At 37.0% G+C, this 20,365-nt stretch overlaps 3 protein-coding genes across 3 annotated transcripts; 1 reads left to right on the top strand and 2 right to left on the bottom strand.

Annotated features, from left to right (window-relative positions):
* Positions 42–4,093, bottom strand: LOC18590368 (putative low molecular weight protein-tyrosine-phosphatase slr0328). The gene is made up of 5 exons (XM_007015830.2): positions 3,580–4,093; positions 3,113–3,248; positions 2,887–2,954; positions 2,726–2,812; positions 42–466 (listed from the first exon to the last, which is right to left on the bottom strand). The coding sequence occupies exons 1-5, from the start codon at positions 3,988–3,990 to the stop codon at positions 386–388; spliced, it is 783 nt and encodes a 260-aa protein (XP_007015892.2). The 5' UTR covers positions 3,991–4,093; the 3' UTR covers positions 42–385.
* On the bottom strand, positions 4,616–9,954 carry LOC18590367 (serine/threonine-protein kinase D6PKL1). The gene is made up of 3 exons (XM_018127257.1): positions 9,631–9,954; positions 7,070–9,018; positions 4,616–5,721 (listed from the first exon to the last, which is right to left on the bottom strand). The coding sequence occupies exons 2-3, from the start codon at positions 8,800–8,802 to the stop codon at positions 4,863–4,865; spliced, it is 2,592 nt and encodes an 863-aa protein (XP_017982746.1). The 5' UTR covers positions 8,803–9,018; positions 9,631–9,954; the 3' UTR covers positions 4,616–4,862.
* Positions 15,123–19,192, top strand: LOC18590366 (serine/threonine-protein kinase D6PKL2). The gene is made up of 2 exons (XM_018128254.1): positions 15,123–15,848; positions 18,042–19,192. Exons 1-2 carry the CDS (start codon positions 15,262–15,264, stop codon positions 18,835–18,837), a joined length of 1,383 nt encoding a protein of 460 aa, XP_017983743.1. The 5' UTR covers positions 15,123–15,261; the 3' UTR covers positions 18,838–19,192.

Here is a 20,365-nt window from a genome sequence, read left to right as displayed (position 1 = left end):
AAAATCTTCAATCTGTATCTTCACATTAAAGGAGATCTCCATTGAGAACTATTATTGATTTGAGCTTTTATCTAAAAATTGTAAAACAATACAGGTTAAAGGAAGAACAAGACTTTCCACCAGTGAGAAATCTGTGTAAATCATGAAATCCGACATTGTTATTTAACAATCTCTACCTCAAGGCTCGAATTCGGATGTTACTTTTCATTCATACATTTTGGCAGGTCAAACACAGTAATAATATACATACAAACTCCAATTTCATGTATTGGCAACGGATGGAAGTCCCTTTTCAAGCCACATAATAGATACTGTGGGTATATATTGACATTTTCCCAGCAATATGAAGGCCTGGACTGGATCAACCGGAGCTTTTAAGTAGAAGTTAAGAACCGCGAATGTCACTGTTTTCTGCCAGGATGTTGTCCAGTAATGATTCACACGCATCTTCAAGTAAGTCTAAAACCTGCTATGGTAACAGAACTCGTTAGCTTTGCCATGCCAATTTATATGCAGAACACAATTGCCATAACATGCTGAACAAAATCAAAACATGGTAGGCTCAGTGGAATGTAACTAAAAGATACACTAACCAATTTTGTTTGAGCTCATCAAGAACTTTAGAGTACATAGACCTATATCCCATTTTAACTGGTATTCCAGCATTATAGGAAAGAGGGGGAAATTCTTTTTTTTTTCAAATAAATGGTTGGTTTTCATAAAATGATGAATGCACCAAAACAAGGGGAGTTAAAATGAGTTGATTACACAGATTGGAGAAACATGTCTTCTTTACCCAGAGAGAGATGTGTTAGACAACTAGAGGGAGGTAACATTACTAGGTGACAGGATGAAGGCAATATTAAAAATGTTATATCACACAGAAAACTAGTACTTGTTCCAGTACAGAAGATTGTCAAAACTCATATGAGGCAAATTAATGCCCAATACATTGTGTAGGAAGTTCAAGGACATAATTGAATATTTGATAACAGAGAACAGAGAATAATGTGTTAAACAAAAGAAGCAACATAATAAGGTGGCTGTAGCACAAAGACTAATACTTACTGCAGCAGAAAGTCAGTAAAAGCCATAAAGCACATCCTGATGTATACAAGAGTTCAAGGATGTCAAGAAAGAAAAAGGAACAAAGGCAGGAAGCTTTCTAACTTCAAAAGATAAAACCATGAATCAACTGTATTTTATCAGACTGAAGCACCAAATGCTACTACATCTTTCAAACACAATGACCCATATGCAGCATTCAGCATGCTCATTTTGGTTGACATTTTTAGTATAACAAATTAGGTTTGCCTGCTTATCAAATAGATTACTATGTGGGGCATGCCAGGAGATGGCATAATTTTTATAGATCCGGCACATTAACCTCTTTTCCTCTTTGCATTGAACAAAGTTGTAATCACCACCATTGCAACCCTCAGCATTGCCATACCATGCCATCACTATTACCACCGCCACCAATATTCAAAACTTGCCACTACAGCACCAGGTCTTCCTCGCAGTTTCTCCCCCTAATATTCTCAATTTGGAAATATTGGTTTTGTGAGCCCAAAGAGAATGTCAATTTCCCCTATAAGCTTCCCTACCCAACATAACATTTTCCCCCTTTTCCATCATTCCTTAGCATCTTTCCACTTTTCTTTCCTACCAAGCATAGCCTAAATTTTAAGCCATAAAAAAGTCCTTGGGTAATGAAAATTAGGCCAAAATTTTAAATGGATCTAGTAGTTTCTAAAACTTTCAAGGCTTTATGTCTTAGCCCCAGATAAAAATTTGGGAAATTATAACCCAATATTACAAAATGTAATTAAAACACAAAACTCACACCTAACGAAAAAGAAGTGTGAGAAGATATTTTTGCCCCGTTGTTTTTAAGGTGCATTTTGCATTGACATTGCACATGTTCCTCATTTATTATACCTTCCTCCTTGCTTCTTTCAACCTCACAATAAGATGCTGCTTCTCTCTCCTGGGGTTTGACTGTCATTTGCTAATTGAATTTGAATTTCCAAGTTGGTTTTGGGTTATAAAACACAAAGGTCCAATAGTTGTAAGAACACGAGTTGGAAAATTTTGGCCTATTTTCCATTACCCAAACGAATATTTGTATATGGCTGTAAATTTTAGGCCATGCTTAGTAAGAAAGACAAGTGAGAAGATAAAAAGGGTGGGTGGAAAAGAGGGAACAAAATGTTTCTCCTTTAATAATCCAGAACCAAAATTTTTGGAAATTCATCCCAATACTGGAGGTAGAATTAACAAACAAAACCTAGGCCAAACAAAATTAAATAAAACAAAGAAAAGAAGTGGGAGAAGACTTTTTTAGACAGAACTTCCCCTTTCCTCCCTTACATCTTCCATTCTTCCTTCCTCATCTTCTTTTAAAATCACAAAACATCTGCATGCTCTCTCTATCTCTCCCTCCCTTCCTTCCAGAAGAAGAATAAGAAGAAAGTTTTGTGCAGAACTTCCCATGTTCTCCCTTGTTTCTTATCCTGTCATCCTTTTCTACCTCACCACACCCACATGCTTCCTCCCTCCCTCCCTGCCCAAAACAAAGCCCTCTGACCTAAACAGCTCATGGTTCAACAAAGTCCATGAAACATTCCCCTGATTCCAAAACTATGCAATGGAAAACTTATTAACTGATTCCTATGTCCAGTTTAGAAATCCACCTTTAAAAATGAAAATCCTCATACATTACCTTCTCAAAACCTTGCGGTCCGCCATAGTATGGATCTGGGACTTCTGTTTCATCATGTTTCTTACAATAAGAGCACATCAGTCGAACCTGCATAATTAGTATGAACTTCAATGTCAAAAACCACACAATTGACAAATCTTCACCCTAAATATTCTACCAACCTTTTTATGTGCATCAGCGGGAAGTGTGTCTCTAAATTTCCATCTATTGAAAGCCTCCAATATATCCTCTGCATGAAACAAAGAAAACTAATAATGTGCAATATTTAATACTATTCAGTACATTTACCTAAAGCTGGACAATCAAAAGTGACAGAGCACCAACGAGTTCAATTTAATTAATAAGACTTCCGGAAAGCTAAATTAACTGGCAACCCATGACTAGTACCTCTATTTTGCTTGTCCATCGCAAGAATAAGATCAAAATCTCTAAAGTCAGATGGCCGGATTGGCCTTGAAATAGATGTTATCTCAATACCACGCCTTTTTGAGGCTGCCCTCATTCTTGGGTCTGACAAATTTCCCTTCACAAACAACAAAGTGATTAATTAAATTTTAAAAAAAATTCCCATTTTCCCCTCTGTGAAAGCCATTGGCCGCTGACAATCAAAAGATTAGAAAGTTAAAAAGAAAAAAGGCCTATAATTTTTATTATTCACATTGCTTGGAATCCTAGAAAAGATCAATATTTATCATTATCATTTAAATTCCTTGCTATCCCAGAAAGCTTCAATCTTTACTAATACTGACCTATTACCAAAATCATGACCAAATCAGGCAGATATTTTTCCATACATAATCTAAAAAAGTCACTCCAAAATACCATTTTTATTTGCATATCTAAAGTGCATATACCTCATGGTAATTAATGGTGCCAGCAGAGTCAATGTTAAACTTGGAGTCAAGGCCTTTCTTTTTGACAATATCTCTAAAGACACCTTCAGCAGCTGGACTCCTGCAGATGTTGCCCAAGCAAACAAACAGAACAGAGAAAGGTTTGGTCTCAGTGGCAGCCCCCGTGGGTGGTTCTGAAGAGGCCATTGATGCTTTTACCAGCGACCCAAAAGCAGGAGAAATACTGGGGTCTTGGTGGGGATATGCAGGGGATTTTGGGTTTTGGAGAGATGGGTATTTGGTTGATGGAAAGAGCGGAATAAAAAATGAGGCTCTAGGAGAAAGCAAATGGGAGTGGTGGCAAAATTGTAAATATAGAGGGACTGTGGATGATGATAGTCTAGTGGTGGTATTGCTCATAGATGGCCTCATAACTTCTGCAAGTGTAGCGGAGTTGGGAGCAATAGGCCTTTTGTTGGAACTGGATTGGCTTTTAACAGAGTTGGAGGCTGTGTCGAACTAAAAGAAAAGTAGTAATAAGTTATAGAATTATAGATACATGAAAAACAGAAAGAGATTATGGATATTGGTTTAATGGATTTGGCCTTCCAGCCATGGGTTGGGTTCATACGTTCATGGAGGTGTTCGAATGTATTTTCCCCAGTGAAAGAATTTGCTCTAGACCATTAAGACAGTGTCTTAAAGCTGGTTGGACAGGCAGCTTGAGCTTGCTTGGTTTTAATTTTTGAAAGAGAATCGAACTACAGAAGCTAGTAAAGATCAGGGCAAGTGCCATAAAAATGTTGAAATATTTGTTCTTTCCATGAAGTTCAATACCATATAAATTATTCAACAGTTTATCATTACCAAAAGGAAATCACTTTTACAAAGAGTGAAAACAAAAATGCCGTTTGATGCAATTGCCAATGTGGCTGTCATACCTTCTTGTGGAGAAATGAAGAGAATTACCTTTTCACACCTTTGGTTGAAGTAAATCAACAGACAACCTGTTAAATCGATGAATTATGAATATGCAAGTATTCCATACAGCATTCAGTTTCAATATAGTGGTGCTCAAGCTTGAATGCTATGAAAATCAAGAATCCAGATACCGCTGCACTTTCTCAAGACTCAACTAGCTCTACCCGTATATTTATATCATAATAACTTGCCGCCAATTTTCTGAATTACATTTACACTATATATGCTATATATATTATATATCAGTTACAACAGGATCAGAAACCTCACTGTTGAAAAGAGAACCAAAACATCTTCCTTTGCCCACATCAGATAAGCTATAGCTAAAACATATCAAACTCCATATGGTCTTCTGTGCCTTGCAATTCTTCGCCCCTGGAGCTGTCTTTTTTCTGCAAAGCTGCAGTTGGCACACAGATACCAGTTTCAAAAAACCTTGGCATCTCAGGTGGTGTTGCACAACGTATCAGAGCCCAATTTAAGCCTTCAAAAAAAGGATGTTGTTTGATCTCTGCAGCTCCTTTCACTGATCCTAATCGATTCTCAGGTTCCTTAACTAAAAGCCCTCTGATCAGATCTCTTGCATGAAAACTAACTATAGGGCTACTAGGAAACCTGAGGCTATGTGACACCACATTGGATAGTGTTTCATCATTTCCTGAGCCCTTGAAGGGCGTTTTACCATACAAAAGCTCAAACAGAAAGATTCCAAAAGTCCACCAATCAACAGCATTCCCATGACCCTCACCCTTGATGATTTCTGGAGCAAGGTATTCATGCGTTCCAACAAATGAGTTTGACCGGGCACTAGTTGGCTCCACTACAAGCTGTGGCATGGGGCTAATCTGAGTAGCTAGGTCAGACTTTATCTTCCTTGACTTGGAAGCAAGCGATAAAAGCCTGGGAGTGAAGCATGGGACTTGAAAGGATGGATTGAGGCAGAAAGGCTCAATACAGCTAGATTCAGAGCAAGGACTTGACATCTTCTCTACAGGCTCAGCAACAGGTGAAGCCGATTTAAGAAGCACTGGATTAACGGCACATCTGAGTGACAAGTCAAAATCTGTAAGCATGATGTGACCATCTTCTCTAACCAAGATATTTTCTGGTTTTAGATCTCGATATACAACACCAAGCATGTGTAGGTACTCCAATGCAAGAAGGACTTCAGCAACATAAAACCTGCATATATGAAAGCATGAATTAAGGACATCGGAGAAATCGGCTGATAAGAAACTGTGGATGAATAAAGCATCCAGAAATTCTTCAATTTTATACAGCTTAACATAGACAAATTGGTCCTCTCTTTGCATTGAAGTTGTGCATCAGGTCCAATTAGAAAGAAAAAAAGCAAAGGCATAGGAACAAAGCAAATGGAATTCAACACCTGCTCAAAGCACACAATTCTATTGAACTCAGTGCTGATCACAGCATCAAAACTATTAAAGTATATTGTATCTTCCACCACATCCAACCTAATTTTGGCCATTGCAAGGCCTAAAAAGACCATAACAATGTTCATTCACATCTAATTCCAGTATACTCACAGAGATCAATTTAATTATATTTAAAACCTCAGATATCCATTGTTATGAATTTGACTTCAAGCTCCATAACTTGCATGATCTTCTGAGGGACATCGAAAACAAGAAAATGGCTCTGCATAAACATTAAACCAATATAAAGGAATCTCAAGTTGAGAATTATAATTAAGATGTACTCCCTATAAATTACTATCACTTTAAATGTATAATGCTTTCACTTGAGTGGAACATTTCTTTCCTTTCCTGAGGTATATGAGTTCTCATGATGGCAATTGCCAATTAACAATCATCCTAAGATATCAAAGCAGTCTGACAATCATTTTTTGCATTTTTTCCTTCTCCTTTTAGGTTGTGACTTCTTAAACATGAAAGGTAGATTTATGCTGAAATTACAAACAACTAATGACGAGAAGAATGAGAACTAAGATGAATTGATCTATTTCAGACAAAACAACAACAGTATTTTCTCTTACCTATTTTCCCATAGGGTTAATTACACATTTGATATCCGAACTATAGTCAACATCTCAATTTGGTATCTAAAATTTAGAAATTCACAAAACTTTGCTTCCATCCATCAGTTTGCACATGATACTTAAAACCACTAGTTTCATGGTGATGTGCTCAAAACATCAAATATAATTATGACATGTGGCATGTTGATGTGGCATTTTGAGACACATAGCATCCTTTTATTGGTTGCTTTTGGCCACATCATCCATTTGAATAACAGTATTAGTCTTGTGTGCAAAATGATGGACGGAAGCAAAGTTTGAGTACCTAATTATGAAATTCTAAACTTTAAGTACCAAATCGAGAATTTGACCATAATTCAAGTAACAAATGTGTAATTAATACTTTCCCATATGTCCTGTTAGTTGTACAGAATCAGAAATAGATAAATTAAAAACAAGGAACAATAAACACCACAAATTGTCCACCAAAACTAAAAGCATATCTGAACATCATTAAGAGATAGATTTCACCTTGCTGCTTGTTCTGAGAAACTCCTGCCAGGTTGCTTCTGTCGCAACACATGCAAATCTCCACCTGGACAATACTCCATAACCAAGCAAGAAAGTTTTTCTGTTGCAAAATAGGCATATAGCGTAGGAAGAAAAGGATGATCCAGCATTTGCATTATCTCCTTTTCTGTTTGTGCCCTAGGCATCTTCTTGCGGCTCAACAAAAAATCATTGTCCATCACCTTCAAAGCAAATAAGCAGTTCGTACCAGTTAGCTCAGCAAGATAAACAGTCCCAATGTCCCCACAACCAAGCTTCTTGAGGAGCTTGAAGTGCCTCAAACTCAACAAGCTTCCATGCTGCTTCTGAACAGTGCGAATAGCTTCCCACCTCAAATCTTTTGACATGTGAGGTCTGCTACCAGTCCGACTAGATCCACTAACATTGCTTTCTTCACTAGTGGTTGTGCTACTACTATATTCCCCAATGCTACTTTTCGAGCTCTGGGAAAACTCACCCTTTTCCCTTGATCTTGATCTGTCATCAGCTTTGGTCAACATGGCTTTGGATTTGTTATTACAGTTTGAACTCAAAGTTGATTTGGAACTTGTACCCACAATGCTTGAGTTAACTTCAATGCTGCGATTTGTACTGCTGGAAACAGGAGAAACTTTCATATTTTCTTTCCTTCCATTGTCTGAAGCATGTTTCTGTGCTTGGCTATCTGTATAACTAGTACTAGGACCAAGATCATTGCTGACACAACCATTACAGGAATTGGAACTGCTGACAGCAGGAGTTGATTCGTGCTTTGCTTTCTTTCTCATAAAGCTCTTGTTCCTAAACACTGGCTTGATTAGACGAGGAGTTTCGCAAACAGATTTCACCCTGCCAGCAGCACTAGAAACAGACAGAGAAGATTCAGCATGCAACTTGCCCTTTGGCTCCTTACCAGGCACAGGAGTTTCAACGCAAACCTGGATTGAGGAAGAACCAATTTCCACTTCCTCGGCAGCATGATTAACAGAGGAAGAATCTATAGAATTTAGTTTCTTGAGTTCTGCCTTTGATACTTCACTTTCAGACTCAGTGACCAAAGGAACAATCTGATCTGGGGACGGTAATCTGGTGATTATTGCCTTTTCTGTTGTTGCATTATCTAAAAGATTGGAATTTTGGTTGAAAACCTCCTTGTTTGGCACAGGCAAAGATTCAGGCATCTTGTCAGAAGAATTGGACGTAATATTTTCAGGAACAAGGGAGATTTCCACTACATTCCCTTTACCTTCATTTAGTGGAATACCAGATCCATTTGCTTCAACTACTACTGCCCTGTACAATCTTTTGATAGTTCCTGCTTCTGACACCCCTGAAGAACCCGCTGGCTTTGATTGCCGCTTCTTCATAGCAGCCATCTCTGATGCCTGAGAGATGCACAACCTTCTAAGTGCTTGCTTCAAACTCACAGGTTCAGAAATCCCAATCCCTGAAGCTTGAGAAGAACCCACTCTAACTGGTCTTTTCATGGCACTCTTTCGCAAAGCATCTCTACCAATTTCGCTTGAGAAACCAGAAACCCTAGAAGATGTCCTAATGTCGATTGCTTCAAAAAGACGATTAATATCATCCTCTATAGAATACTTATTTCCTGATTTTGGCATACAGTGGTTCTTAGCATGCTCACTCATTTTCAATTCAGCATCTAATTCATCAGTGGATTCAACAATTTCAGAAGTACTAGGTACAAAATCCATCTTTTCTGCGATTCAACTCAAAGACTACACAAGACAGATATGGCTTTGCAAAGTTACTCTAACCCATTTCTGAAGAAGTATTTCGAAGATAGAGTAAAACTGAGCAATACGACAACCCCACATATCCCTCCAGATAATTTAGGAACATACTGGTTCTCAAATTCGAATGGCCAGTCAAACCCCAGTTTATAATTTCAAAACAAAGCATTCAAAATCCTGCACAATTTCAAAAAGGACGTGAATGATCCAACACTCACTCCCTTTTGCACTAAAAGCAATTAAGGAAATGACTAAACTTCATCAAACAAATGAAGTTATAAGTTCTATCAAGGTTCATGTTCTTCTTTGAAATTAAAGACGCATAAGACTACCGACAATTTTGTAGAATACATTAAAAGCCATACAACAACTGACTTTATATCAACAATTAAATTCTATTGATAGCCCAAAAGAGAACAAACTCTGAACTTTGAGTTCCAACTAAAATCTCACGCCCACATCAAGGCTTTTGGCTTAATGAACACAACCCACCACCACGTGCTAACAACAATTTTTCATACCTAAAAGGAGCATAAAAACTTAAGCTTTCGAACCTAAAAAAAAAAAACAAAAAGCATAACTTTACAGAATCAAATAACTTTTACCTCCTCAAAACTAGCAAGAGCAAAAATCCCAGATGCAAAAAAATCTAAAAGTATTAAAGATTATTTTCATGGCAGATGAATTTCAATCAAAAAGTAAAGCACGGTAACAGTTCAACTCAAAAAACCCAAACAGAAAAGTTTTAATAAATTAAAAAAAAAAAACAGAGCATGATCAAAAGGGTACCTATGAAACTGGGAAATACGTAGAACCTCAAAAAGAGTTGGCTTTGAAGATACCAAATAAAAAAGAAAACGAGAGAAAGGAAGAAAATTTTGGGCAGCTAGGGAAAGAGAAGGGGTATAATTAGGGTTAGGAGAAAGGAGGGAAAGAGAAAGGACAGAAGAGAAAATTGTGCATTGAGTGAATGAAGAGAGAGAGAAAGAGAGGGAGAGGGGGAAAGGAAAGGAAAAGTTAGATATGCAAATCACGAGAAGTTTCCCTTCTTCTACTACTAGACTACTACTGCTCTACTGTTTCTTTTCCTCTGTAATGGCGGAAAAATAAAAATACTTCGTGTTATAACTACCAAAAATTCTGATTGTAACTCATATTATTACTGTTCTAAAAGAAAACAGAAAACATTAAACAAAGCCTCCCATTGGAAAGAAATTGTGACATGAACAACTTTTACTACCAATAGTAGCTTTCTTGCTTTTCTTTAGTCTTAATTCAAATTTGATGATAATAGTTTAAGCTTAGCTTAGCATTGTAATGGTGATTAAGAAGAAAAAAAAAAGGAAAAAATCCAAATACTGAAAATTGAAAAATTTTGTGACCATCAATGTATTCCCATTTGCACATCAAATCAACTATACCCAAAAAAAAAAACACAAACAAGACAACATTGTGCATGAAATCCGAAGTGTAAGAGCAAATATGGGGTCTGGTTCGGTGATTGCACTTTGATTCAGAAGAGGCATGATTGTCCCCCTAAGAGGCTAAGAGACAAAGCACGTCAAAAATATGCAAAATCAATCAAAACTCCTTCACTCCTTGTCCTTTGAACAATGGATATAGTCAAAGCTTCTGCAGAGGTTTTATAATTTTTTCTTTTACTTTTTTATGTAAAGTTGAATTGTTATCTACCAGTACCTACCACCTTTTCATTTCAAACCCATATATCATGTTATTGTACTGTTTGCATGAAGTTTCCGTTTTGTCCATTTTCTTTTTTGCGTGTGAGTAATAATTTGGAAAAAAACATAAGTTGTTCCAACTTTTTAATTAGAGTCCATGTATTGAAAATTACTTTTCCTTTTATCGAGATAATATCAAAACAAATCATGAATTAAAGTTTTAAATTCATAATAATTTACGTCAAAACAAACCGTTTTGCTAATTAAATTAATTTATGGTAGATGATTATTCGGTGTTCTTATCCAATTTATGCGTAATAAGGGTAATTGCCCCGACTACTTAGGTCAAGGGTTATACTCGTGTCCACCAATAGAAATTTTCTTCTTTTTTTATTTTTTATTTTGAATAAATAACAAATCAAAATTTTCATTCAAAAGAAACATGAAAATTTACTAAGTGTCTTAATAATAATTTGTCATGTTTTTAAATTATTTTGAAAAAATATTTTTAATTCAAAATTTATGAATGATTATACTCGAACATTTGATTCATTAATTGATATATAATCTTCTACTTAAAAAGTTAAATCGAAATCTTTTTCTTTCAATTAAAAACAAAAACCGGAAACTTAATATGTTGTTAGAAGAAGTTAATGGCAAATTTTAGGAAGTTTTGATTCCAGGGCCATGGCAATAATGGACATAAGTTGAGTTGGGACTTGGCCTTGGGTCTTTGGATACATAAAGAGGTACCAAAGACCAAAGGCCCCCTTTTTTTTATGATATTCGGTATACATATCGGCATATGGTCCTTGACCCATTCATTAAACCTTAAAGGCCCTTTAAAAGCTGTGGTTTATACATATAACAGTAGAAACCTAGAATATAGTATGTTGATAACCTTTTTTTTTTTCTCTATGCATTATATACTCTAAAAAAAGAATTAATTTTGTGTTAAATAATAATTAAGAATATGTTTTGGATCATGTGATATAAAAATTCATCTGTGTGTGCTTTTAATTATTTTTTTATATGAAAATTGTAATAACTTAGCTATAATCAGCCTCATTAGATTCTTTTTAGTGCTATGACTTCAAAATCAACCACTTTTTACATTTGACAGTAAAATTCTCCTTTTCTTGCACTTTTCAAGGTGCTATATTTTATTATAATAAACAAAAAGTTGATGAACATTAAGTGAAGGACATGTGAGTGGGCAAAGGTTAAAGGGGAACACAAGAAAATTTGTCATGGATTAATTGGTGCTCGACCAAATGCATTACATTTGAAGGCAATGATACTTTACAATGAAAAGGACTTTGATTATCTTCTAATAATGATAACACCACAACCACAACAACAACAACAACAGCAAATTAAAAAAAAAAAAGAAAAGAAAAGAAAAAGAAAGGCGAATGTTGCTTTAGATGGAGATTTAAAACGTAAATTCAAGTGTGGGTTTCTCTTGCTTTTACTCGTTTGGTAGATAAGTCTTGTTGTTTTAACCATCATCATGGAACTTTGACGGATGATCAAGCCAAGAATATATTGGTTTTTATGGGGTTTGAATGGGCGGCAATTTCTTTAAAAGGTGGTTTCCCAAATGTTTTGGGTTTTTGGTCATGTACCTCCAACAATCATGTGATGATTGCGTTTTAGGTATAAAGAAGATGAAGAACAAATCATCAGTCTGTCTCTTTGATGGAGGATCAACCGAAAAATCTAGTGAAAAGTTGAGTTCTTATGAGGAGATGGAACAAGAGTTCATGTTCGGAAACAGATGACTTAATTTGGATCAATCACGCTGTCGATGGGGCATCAAATAGACTAAGATCCAAGTTCAATGTTTGGCCTAGAAGAGATTACCAGTAAAAGAACTTACTGCCCCAACTTTTAGGTTCCCACCTGAACCGTTCCTTCATTAAGCTGGTTTCATTTTTGGGGTAGGAACACACTTGCATGACAAGCAATTACAACGATAACTACATCATCAAATTAATTAAGTCAGGCTGAGAAAGCCAACTTCCTGCATCATTAATCCAATAATTAAGGCTGCTTGCTTCAGATTGGATAACATTCACCTCCTCATATAGTAGTATATATCAGCTTATTATAGGCTTTGATTATGTGTTTCAATACTTCCTTAAATAAACCGTCAAGCTAGGTATCCCAAATCAACAACATATATATGAATTGCAGTCACTGGTTAAAGCTTTAGCATGTACTTCAATCTTGATAATCTTCTAGAGAACATGCACTTGCAGGAAGTGTAGTGGAATACATGAGCTAAACACTGTGTAGGAGGAAAAGAGGAAAGGAAGTAAAAATTACCTACTTAAATTCTTTCCATCTTTTCCTTCCTTCCTACTAAACATGGTGTGGTGTAAGTTTTCTATTATCTCTCTTTCTCCCATGTTTGACAGAAACCAATGGATCATCAGAATTCAGTCAGTGTGATCAAATTAATATATAGGTGGAGTTTGAAAAGTAAACTTCTTTGATGATCGTTACCCTTTTATCCTTATGCGTCACCATAAACCCTACATTCATAATAATTAAGTCTGAGCTCGAGCTATAGAGGACCCAAAGATTGAAACCCTGCGTCTACATAAAGGGTAGGAGCCCTCCTTCACTCAATTTCTCTTGGTTGTAATCATGGCAGCACACCTGAATTGTTAGTAACTCAGATACCATCATATATCAGTTGACCCATTACTTCAAAAAAGGAAAAAGAAAAAAAAGAACAAAAACCATAGCTAACAGTAATGCGCTGAGGAGCACACATTTCGTTGTTAAGATGACTAACAACCAGAAAGCATAAATTTTAAATTCCATGTTGCATGACAGCAAGATGGAAAGGCCCTTTTGATACAATGACAAATGTGCTATCTTTCTTCTTCTTGGTTTTACAAGTAGTGTTGATATTCGACACGTTAATTACTCGTCTATTACAGATATCTGATCGGTTATCCATACGTTAAATCCGATTACTTATCATGGGTCATTTTCATATACAAACATGAATGAAAATAATAGGGAAACCTCTGCTATAAATGCTGGAAAAATATTCCCGAGGGTAAGATAAGCCGAGCAGATCAATCAAAGCATTAATTCGACATGGACTATTCAAGCTTTTCAATCCACAACTGAGCTCTTTGTCCTGGTATATTTGTACTAATCATACAGCCTACCCCGCTTTGATGTGAAACAAGCTAGGTCTGCAGGTGACCGTAATCAAGGAGCGCTGGTGGTGGTTTGAATAGGGTGTCTATCGCTTCCAAATCAGAAAAAACATTAAAAAAAGGATTAAAAAGGTGAACAAGTTAATTAGTAATAATGGTGAAGAGGATGCTTATCAGTACATATTATCTATATCTGAGTCAACAACTCGCTATTAGTGGTGCTGGTGGTAGCGGTGAATAAGAAGATAATTAAGAAATAGCTTTCTAGAACACTGTCTTTGTCGGAGCATTGATGCTAACATTTATATACTATTATTTATGGACAAGCAAGTTTGCGAAAAAATTGTTTAATTAAGAAACTTCCATTAATAGATGATAATTACACTATTTTTATATCTTTTAATAGTAATTAACATGAAGAAGAAAATGCATAATTTTTTTTTTTTGGATTGAGGGAATGGGGATTAGACGATTAATTAGGTAGGTGAGTTTAGTTATTGACATTCTAAAAGAAGTTATTTGTTACTTACACAATATCTCAGTTTGTAATCCCAGTGAAATTAATGAATGGTTGTAATTCACCTCATAATATTGGTGAGTAAGGCAGAAGGGGATAAGTACAGTGGGGGGACAGAGGATTAGTTGAAGGTAGTAAAGGTTCCATACGATTGAAAAGGAAAAGGAAGGTGAAAGATATAATTTGCACGACGGTGACCTTACCTCTCACTTAATTTCTGTAGCAAAACCATAACCCAATTACGCAATTATTAACTTGAAATTTATGAAATTTGTGATTGATGTTATATGGTGTATATATATATAGTTTTGTTAATATTTTTATTAGCCTTACACCCAATTACACAATTATTAATCTATTCAATTTGTGGAAGCAAAAGGGAAAGAAAACATTTATTCAATTGAAACTAACAATTTAGAACATGATACGGAAATTTGATTTTAACTTCTTCTTTTTTCATATTCCTATTTTCTATCTTTTGTAGTTGAAAAAATAATTTTATTATAATGAACTAATTAATTAGTACAAGTTTTTAATTCCAAGTTTAGATATTGAATATTGACTGAGGACCTAACTATAAAAAACCATATATTCCTAATCATAATCCTTAAAATAGGGTTGTCTATACAACTCAGCTTCACGCTGGCAGCCAATCGTGAGAATTTGGGACATAAATCCAGCATTAATCTCATCCTTGCTCGATTTTCTTTCATTTTTTATTCATTATTTTCCGGGAGTCAAAAAAGAAATTACTTAAAAAAATAAAAGGTTTTTTAATTTCTGTCAAAAAACTATTTCTTAAAAAAGAAATACAGACTTTGGCCTGTTTATTTGATCCCCAAGCGCTGCTTTTAAGAGGGCCCCCATTTCCAGAGGAGGCAGCGAATCAAGATCCAACCTATAATCTGGGCCCCCTATCAACCCAATTCCCAAGTCCAAACCCGACCCATCAGCCCTTCAAATATCAAACACAGTTCTCCGGCTTTCTCTCACTCACTTCATTTCTCTCGCCCAACCCCTCTCTCTCTCGCTGTAAACAATGGAGCCGTGGCTAGACGACTTGGCCGACGATCTCCAAAGCCTAAGCTTCACCTCCACTTCCACCACAACTATAAACCGCAGCACCAGCTCTGGCTCCGCCTCAAACTCCGGCTCTTCCTCTCTCGCTCCCTCAGCTCACGGGTCCTTTTCTTCCAAACCCCTCCGCTCCGGCTCTCTCTCCCTCGCCGACCTACGCTTTGCCCTCCGCCTCGGCTCCGGCGACATCGGTTCCGTCTACTTAGCCGAACTCAAATCGCCACCTCCACCTCCAGACACCAATGCCACCAACACAAACAAAAACAACGGCAACAACAACAACAACAACATCAACAACAACAAAAGCGAAGTCGTTTTTGCGGCGAAAGTGATGGACAAGAAAGAGCTAGCGTCCAGGAGTAAAGAAGGGAGAGCCAGGACTGAGAGGGAAATACTCGAATTACTTGACCATCCTTTTTTACCCTCGCTTTACGCCGCTATTGATTCTCCTAAATGGCTCTGTTTATTGACGGAGTTTTGTCCAGGTGGCGATCTGCACGTCCTCCGTCAACGTCAACCTCTAAAACGTTTCCCTGAATCCGCCGTCAGGTACAACTTCTCCGTTAACCGTTAACGTCTTTTTTATTTTTTAAAAAACCATATATTTTTTTAAATTTTCGTTTATGGATTTTTGAGAGTGATTGATCGGGTGGAAATGGGCTCACAACCTGGTGGAGTGTCAGGGGGGGTGGGGTCCCGTTGATTGTTTCTCGCTGTAATTCGGATCAGATCATTTCGTTATTCTCGTTATGATTGACGGTAGATCCGGGTTGGCTATTTTGGTCAAAACGTGTTTTAGATTTGACTATTTTTGCCTGTAAGCCAATAATTTGGGGACGCGTATTTTAAGTACAGATATTGACTTTAGTGCCTACAATATCGCATCAATGCCACCGTTTAGTTTTTGGGTACGAGGGCCAATTAATGCACATGCTTCCTTTCTCGTGTCCAAATGCGAAATGGTGAATTTTGGAAGGAGTTAAGTACTTATTTTAGATTAGATTTGTCTTCGAGAGAGCCAGCTCAATCGCACGGCAGGGTCATATGATGAGCCGATGATTTAGCTTCTTGCTTGATTAATTATTACTCTTGTACTATGTGCTAGTTCGATTATTTTTTGGGGCTTAACTTTGGTACTCCTTTAAGAATGTATTAATTAATACAAATGTTACCAAGGTTTGCATGTGTAGTACTTATTAAGAAATTAGGGTGCACGTTTCTAAAATTTATAAATAAAGCGCCCGAATTTATTTTGGTTAAAATTTCGGGAAAAGAAGATATATTGCAGTAGTTATGTTAAGGAAATTGTTACACGAATGATATGGGGCTGGACTGTAATTAGCACTATTTGGTAGTCCAGAAAATGAGAAATTAATGAGAATAGGATTACCACTAGAGCAAGTTGTGCATCTTATAGTAGTATTATCCTTAATATGCATTTCATGATAAAAAAGTACCCAGCAGTTTCTCTTTCGGCGGCTATCTTAGTGGGAGTAACTAGTGACTAGTGAGGCCATACATGCATGATGCATGTCTCTTAGTTGTGATCAAACAAGAATTTTTCTTTTCCTTTTGTTTGATCCCAGGAAATCTGAATCAAGTAATCTGAATTCCCTTTTCTTTTGCTGGATTTCTGGGATTTGTTTTTATAAGTTTAAGCTTTGATGACGGTAGACCCTGTTTTTTTCATATAGCTCTCTGGCCCTCCTGACCCTCTCTTGTTAGTCTCCTGTCCGTGCCACCTAACCATTCAATACTAATAATGACGACGATGATAAGATGCTTATATAACCAACCAATTTTTAACTGGACTTTCAAAGGATTTATATTCAGCAAAATAAGGTTAAAGAGAGGACAACAAATCTTCTTGCAAATCTTTTCGCTTTGATAATGAGTAGTTACATGCATAATTGATAGCAAATGTTTGGGTATGCATTATACAATAATACATATGATTGATAAGGAAATATTCTTTATATTTATACTGTAATCTTATTTACCATATATTCCTAGTTCTATTTCTAGTAGATTCATAAATAAATTCAATTGTTATTTGATACTCACTCCCACTATATCTTTTATTAGTATTCCACTGAAAACGAATCAGATTCAGATATGTTCTATACTTTTGTGAGCATTATGCCATTCTAAGACACACGCAAATACTAGGGAACATCTAGGAAGAGAGCAATGTGAATATGCTGCAAGATAAGGACACAAGTTAGAGGAACTTTTGATTGCTTTATATGCTTCTCCACTCTTGATTTGAAAGATTCTTGGCTCATAACATTCATGTGTTGCATGAAAAGATTCTGAGGGGAGCTTGAAAAAGAGACACGTAGGTCCCTCGTAGTATGCATAATGTAGTAGAGGTAGAAGCAAGATAATTTCTTGTCTAAGTTTAGTGTGTAAATCAAGTTTAAACTCGCAGTGGATAAATAATAATCGTAGAAGGTCCTCATGCCCCTTGGCTAATGTGATCAAAAAGTACATGACACTCTGAGCATCTCAAATATTTTCTTGTCTACAATTGTTATCGGTAAAGGAAAAGAAAAAGGGTATATCTGTCTCTTAATCTCCAGGTATCCGTGGACCCTGGCTCAAGATTGTAGTATTATGAAGTTGTTGATCTTGATTAGTCTAATGAAACAATGATGAGACTGAATAAATTATAGGTTGTTGGTTGCTTTTGTTGGTTGGTTCTGATATTTAATACAAGATTATATTTCTTGGTGTCTGCAGGTTCTACGCATCAGAGGTGTTGGTAGCTCTAGAGTACCTTCATATGTTGGGGATTGTTTACCGTGATCTAAAGCCTGAAAACGTGCTTGTTCGATCAGACGGTCATATTATGCTGACGGATTTTGACCTCTCGTTAAAATGCGATGATTCCACACCAACACCCCAGATTATTTCTGGCCAGAAACCACCAGTTCCAGCTCCGCAAAGCGACTATCCTATTGACCATCCTCCTTTCACATCCTCTTCATGCATTATCCCAAATTGTATAGTACCTGCTGTGTCATGTTTCCACCCAAAACGCAAACGCAAAAAGAAGACTGGCCACCGCGGTGGACCTGAGTTTGTGGCCGAGCCCATTGATGTCCGGTCCATGTCTTTCGTCGGGACCCACGAGTACTTGGCACCGGAAATTGTGTCCGGTGAGGGCCATGGCAGCCCTGTGGATTGGTGGACACTGGGGATCTTTATGTATGAACTGTTTTATGGGGTAACACCATTTAAGGGTGTGGACCATGAGTTAACCTTAGCTAACATTGTGGCTCGAGCCCTTGAGTTCCCTAAGGAACCCATAGTGCCTGCGGCGGCTAAGGATCTAATTTCCCAGCTACTGGTCAAGGATCCTGCAAGGCGGTTAGGGTCCACGATGGGTGCATCAGCCATCAAGCACCACCCATTTTTCCAAGGGGTGAACTGGGCATTGCTAAGATGCACTCACCCACCATATGTACCACCACCATTTAGTAGAGAAGTTGTATCAGACGAAAGCTGTCCAGAGACCCCAGTGGACTATTATTAGGTGAAGTAAAGAAATTAGTAAATAAGAAAAATTGAAGAATCCCTATAGCATTCATATAACCGGTGATAATGACTTTTGGAATCATCCTCTTTTGGCAAAGCACGTTGCCAACTGCTCATGCCGCCAATTGGGGCCATCTTTAGCGCAGGCATATGTAAATTCACTTATATATTATATATGAGATGAGATAAAAAAGACTGAAAGCTTCATCTCTACTAACGTGGCAGGATATCATTGGCTAGGGGGACAAATGATTCAGGTTTGTAAGATTTGTTGCCATGACAACTACCCCTAACATATTCATCAAAACTCTTTGTATTGTTAAATTGCGTTTTGTATCCGATTTTCACTCGCAGCATTGTCCCATATTTCATATTTCATGGCAGCTTAGTGATGGATACATAAAAATGAGATAATCTTATCAATCCGTTTTTAGGTCATCTATGTGTTGAGGTCAATGCCGCAGCATTGGATCCCGACAATGCAAATGAAAACAAATACCCATATTGACTTGGGGAGGGGAAAGCCGGTGGCGCCGCTTGATAGGCTGTCCACCGATCAGGGGTGGGGGACCGGAGAATGGGCATAACCATGAGGGAGGGGAATTGTTGCTTTGTTTGTGTGTGTTTGGTTGTGAAAGAGCATTGCCCCCACCATGTGATCTTGTTTACAGCGTAGGGAAAATGTGGGTCTTTGGCATGAGGGAAAATTCAGTTTTCCCCTTAGATAGGGCTCTCTCACATGATCCCCGCGTACTTTCCATTACATGATGCCATCAAAAGGTTTAATTTATCTTTCTCGTGTTACTCTTTTTATTGGCACATTGTGCAATCGAGCCATACTGGGGTATCTAAGCAGTTAATAGTAATACTACTTTATCTTTACAACTTAGTCTGAAAGTTGGAACTATTTCCTTGTCAGATGTTTTTAATGAGTAGTTTGCTTTTGTCTTTTTCTTCCGTCATAGCAGAATTTAGTTTCAACGTCTACCTTCGGTTTAGCATTGTTCATTTCCAAATACCCACATTTTAAGCATGAAAAATTATCTAATGATGAGGGCTCTTTCTAATTATAAAAATTTAAGATGTGAGTAATGGTTCTATAGCATGAGAAGGAAGCACGCATGCCTAACTCTCTCTCTTTTTTCCTCTTCAGCATGTCTGAATTGTTTTTTTCGTAATGGGTCATGCAACAAAACTCCATTCACTTCAAATTAGAAAACAATCACCTCAAGAAGAAAAATGAGAGATGGAAGTGACACTGACATCTCATGCAGATTTGTTTCCCCCCCGTACCTCATTTCACTTTTAGCCTTTGATTGGTCGTTCCTTCGGATGGGTTTTGTTATTCTTTTCTTCTGCAAAGCAGTCTTATCTAGGCTTCCATCGTCAACAATGCTTTTCTAATTCTTGTCTCCCTGGAATTTTCTACCACGCTAAGTCAAATCAATACCCACCACACAAAATTAAATGCTTTTAGCATTTCAAATTGCCATTGGGCTAGTTTCTTTCAAGTAGAGAAACATATG

Source organism: Theobroma cacao, chromosome 9, assembly GCF_000208745.1.
Source record: "Theobroma cacao cultivar B97-61/B2 chromosome 9, Criollo_cocoa_genome_V2, whole genome shotgun sequence".
NCBI classification, from domain to species: domain Eukaryota; kingdom Viridiplantae; phylum Streptophyta; class Magnoliopsida; order Malvales; family Malvaceae; genus Theobroma; species Theobroma cacao.
Note: the sequence above shows the minus strand (reverse complement) of the source record. Positions and strands in the feature narration are given on the sequence as shown.

Coding starts and splice junctions, on each gene's coding strand:
- LOC18590368 (XM_007015830.2), bottom strand. CDS start 3,990: ATGAGGCCATCTATGAGCAATACCACCACTAGACTATCATCATCCACA. Junction 3,249..3,579: donor GCACCATTAATTACCATGAG/GTATATGCACTT, acceptor TTGTTTGTGAAG/GGAAATTTGTCAGACCCAAG. Junction 2,813..2,886: donor CCGCTGATGCACATAAAAAG/GTTGGTAGAATA, acceptor CTAATTATGCAG/GTTCGACTGATGTGCTCTTA.
- LOC18590367 (XM_018127257.1), bottom strand. CDS start 8,802: ATGGATTTTGTACCTAGTACTTCTGAAATTGTTGAATCCACTGATGAA. Junction 5,722..7,069: donor TTCTCAGAACAAGCAGCAAG/GTGAAATCTATC, acceptor TCATATATGCAG/GTTTTATGTTGCTGAAGTCC.
- LOC18590366 (XM_018128254.1), top strand. CDS start 15,262: ATGGAGCCGTGGCTAGACGACTTGGCCGACGATCTCCAAAGCCTAAGC. Junction 15,849..18,041: donor TTCCCTGAATCCGCCGTCAG/GTACAACTTCTC, acceptor TGGTGTCTGCAG/GTTCTACGCATCAGAGGTGT.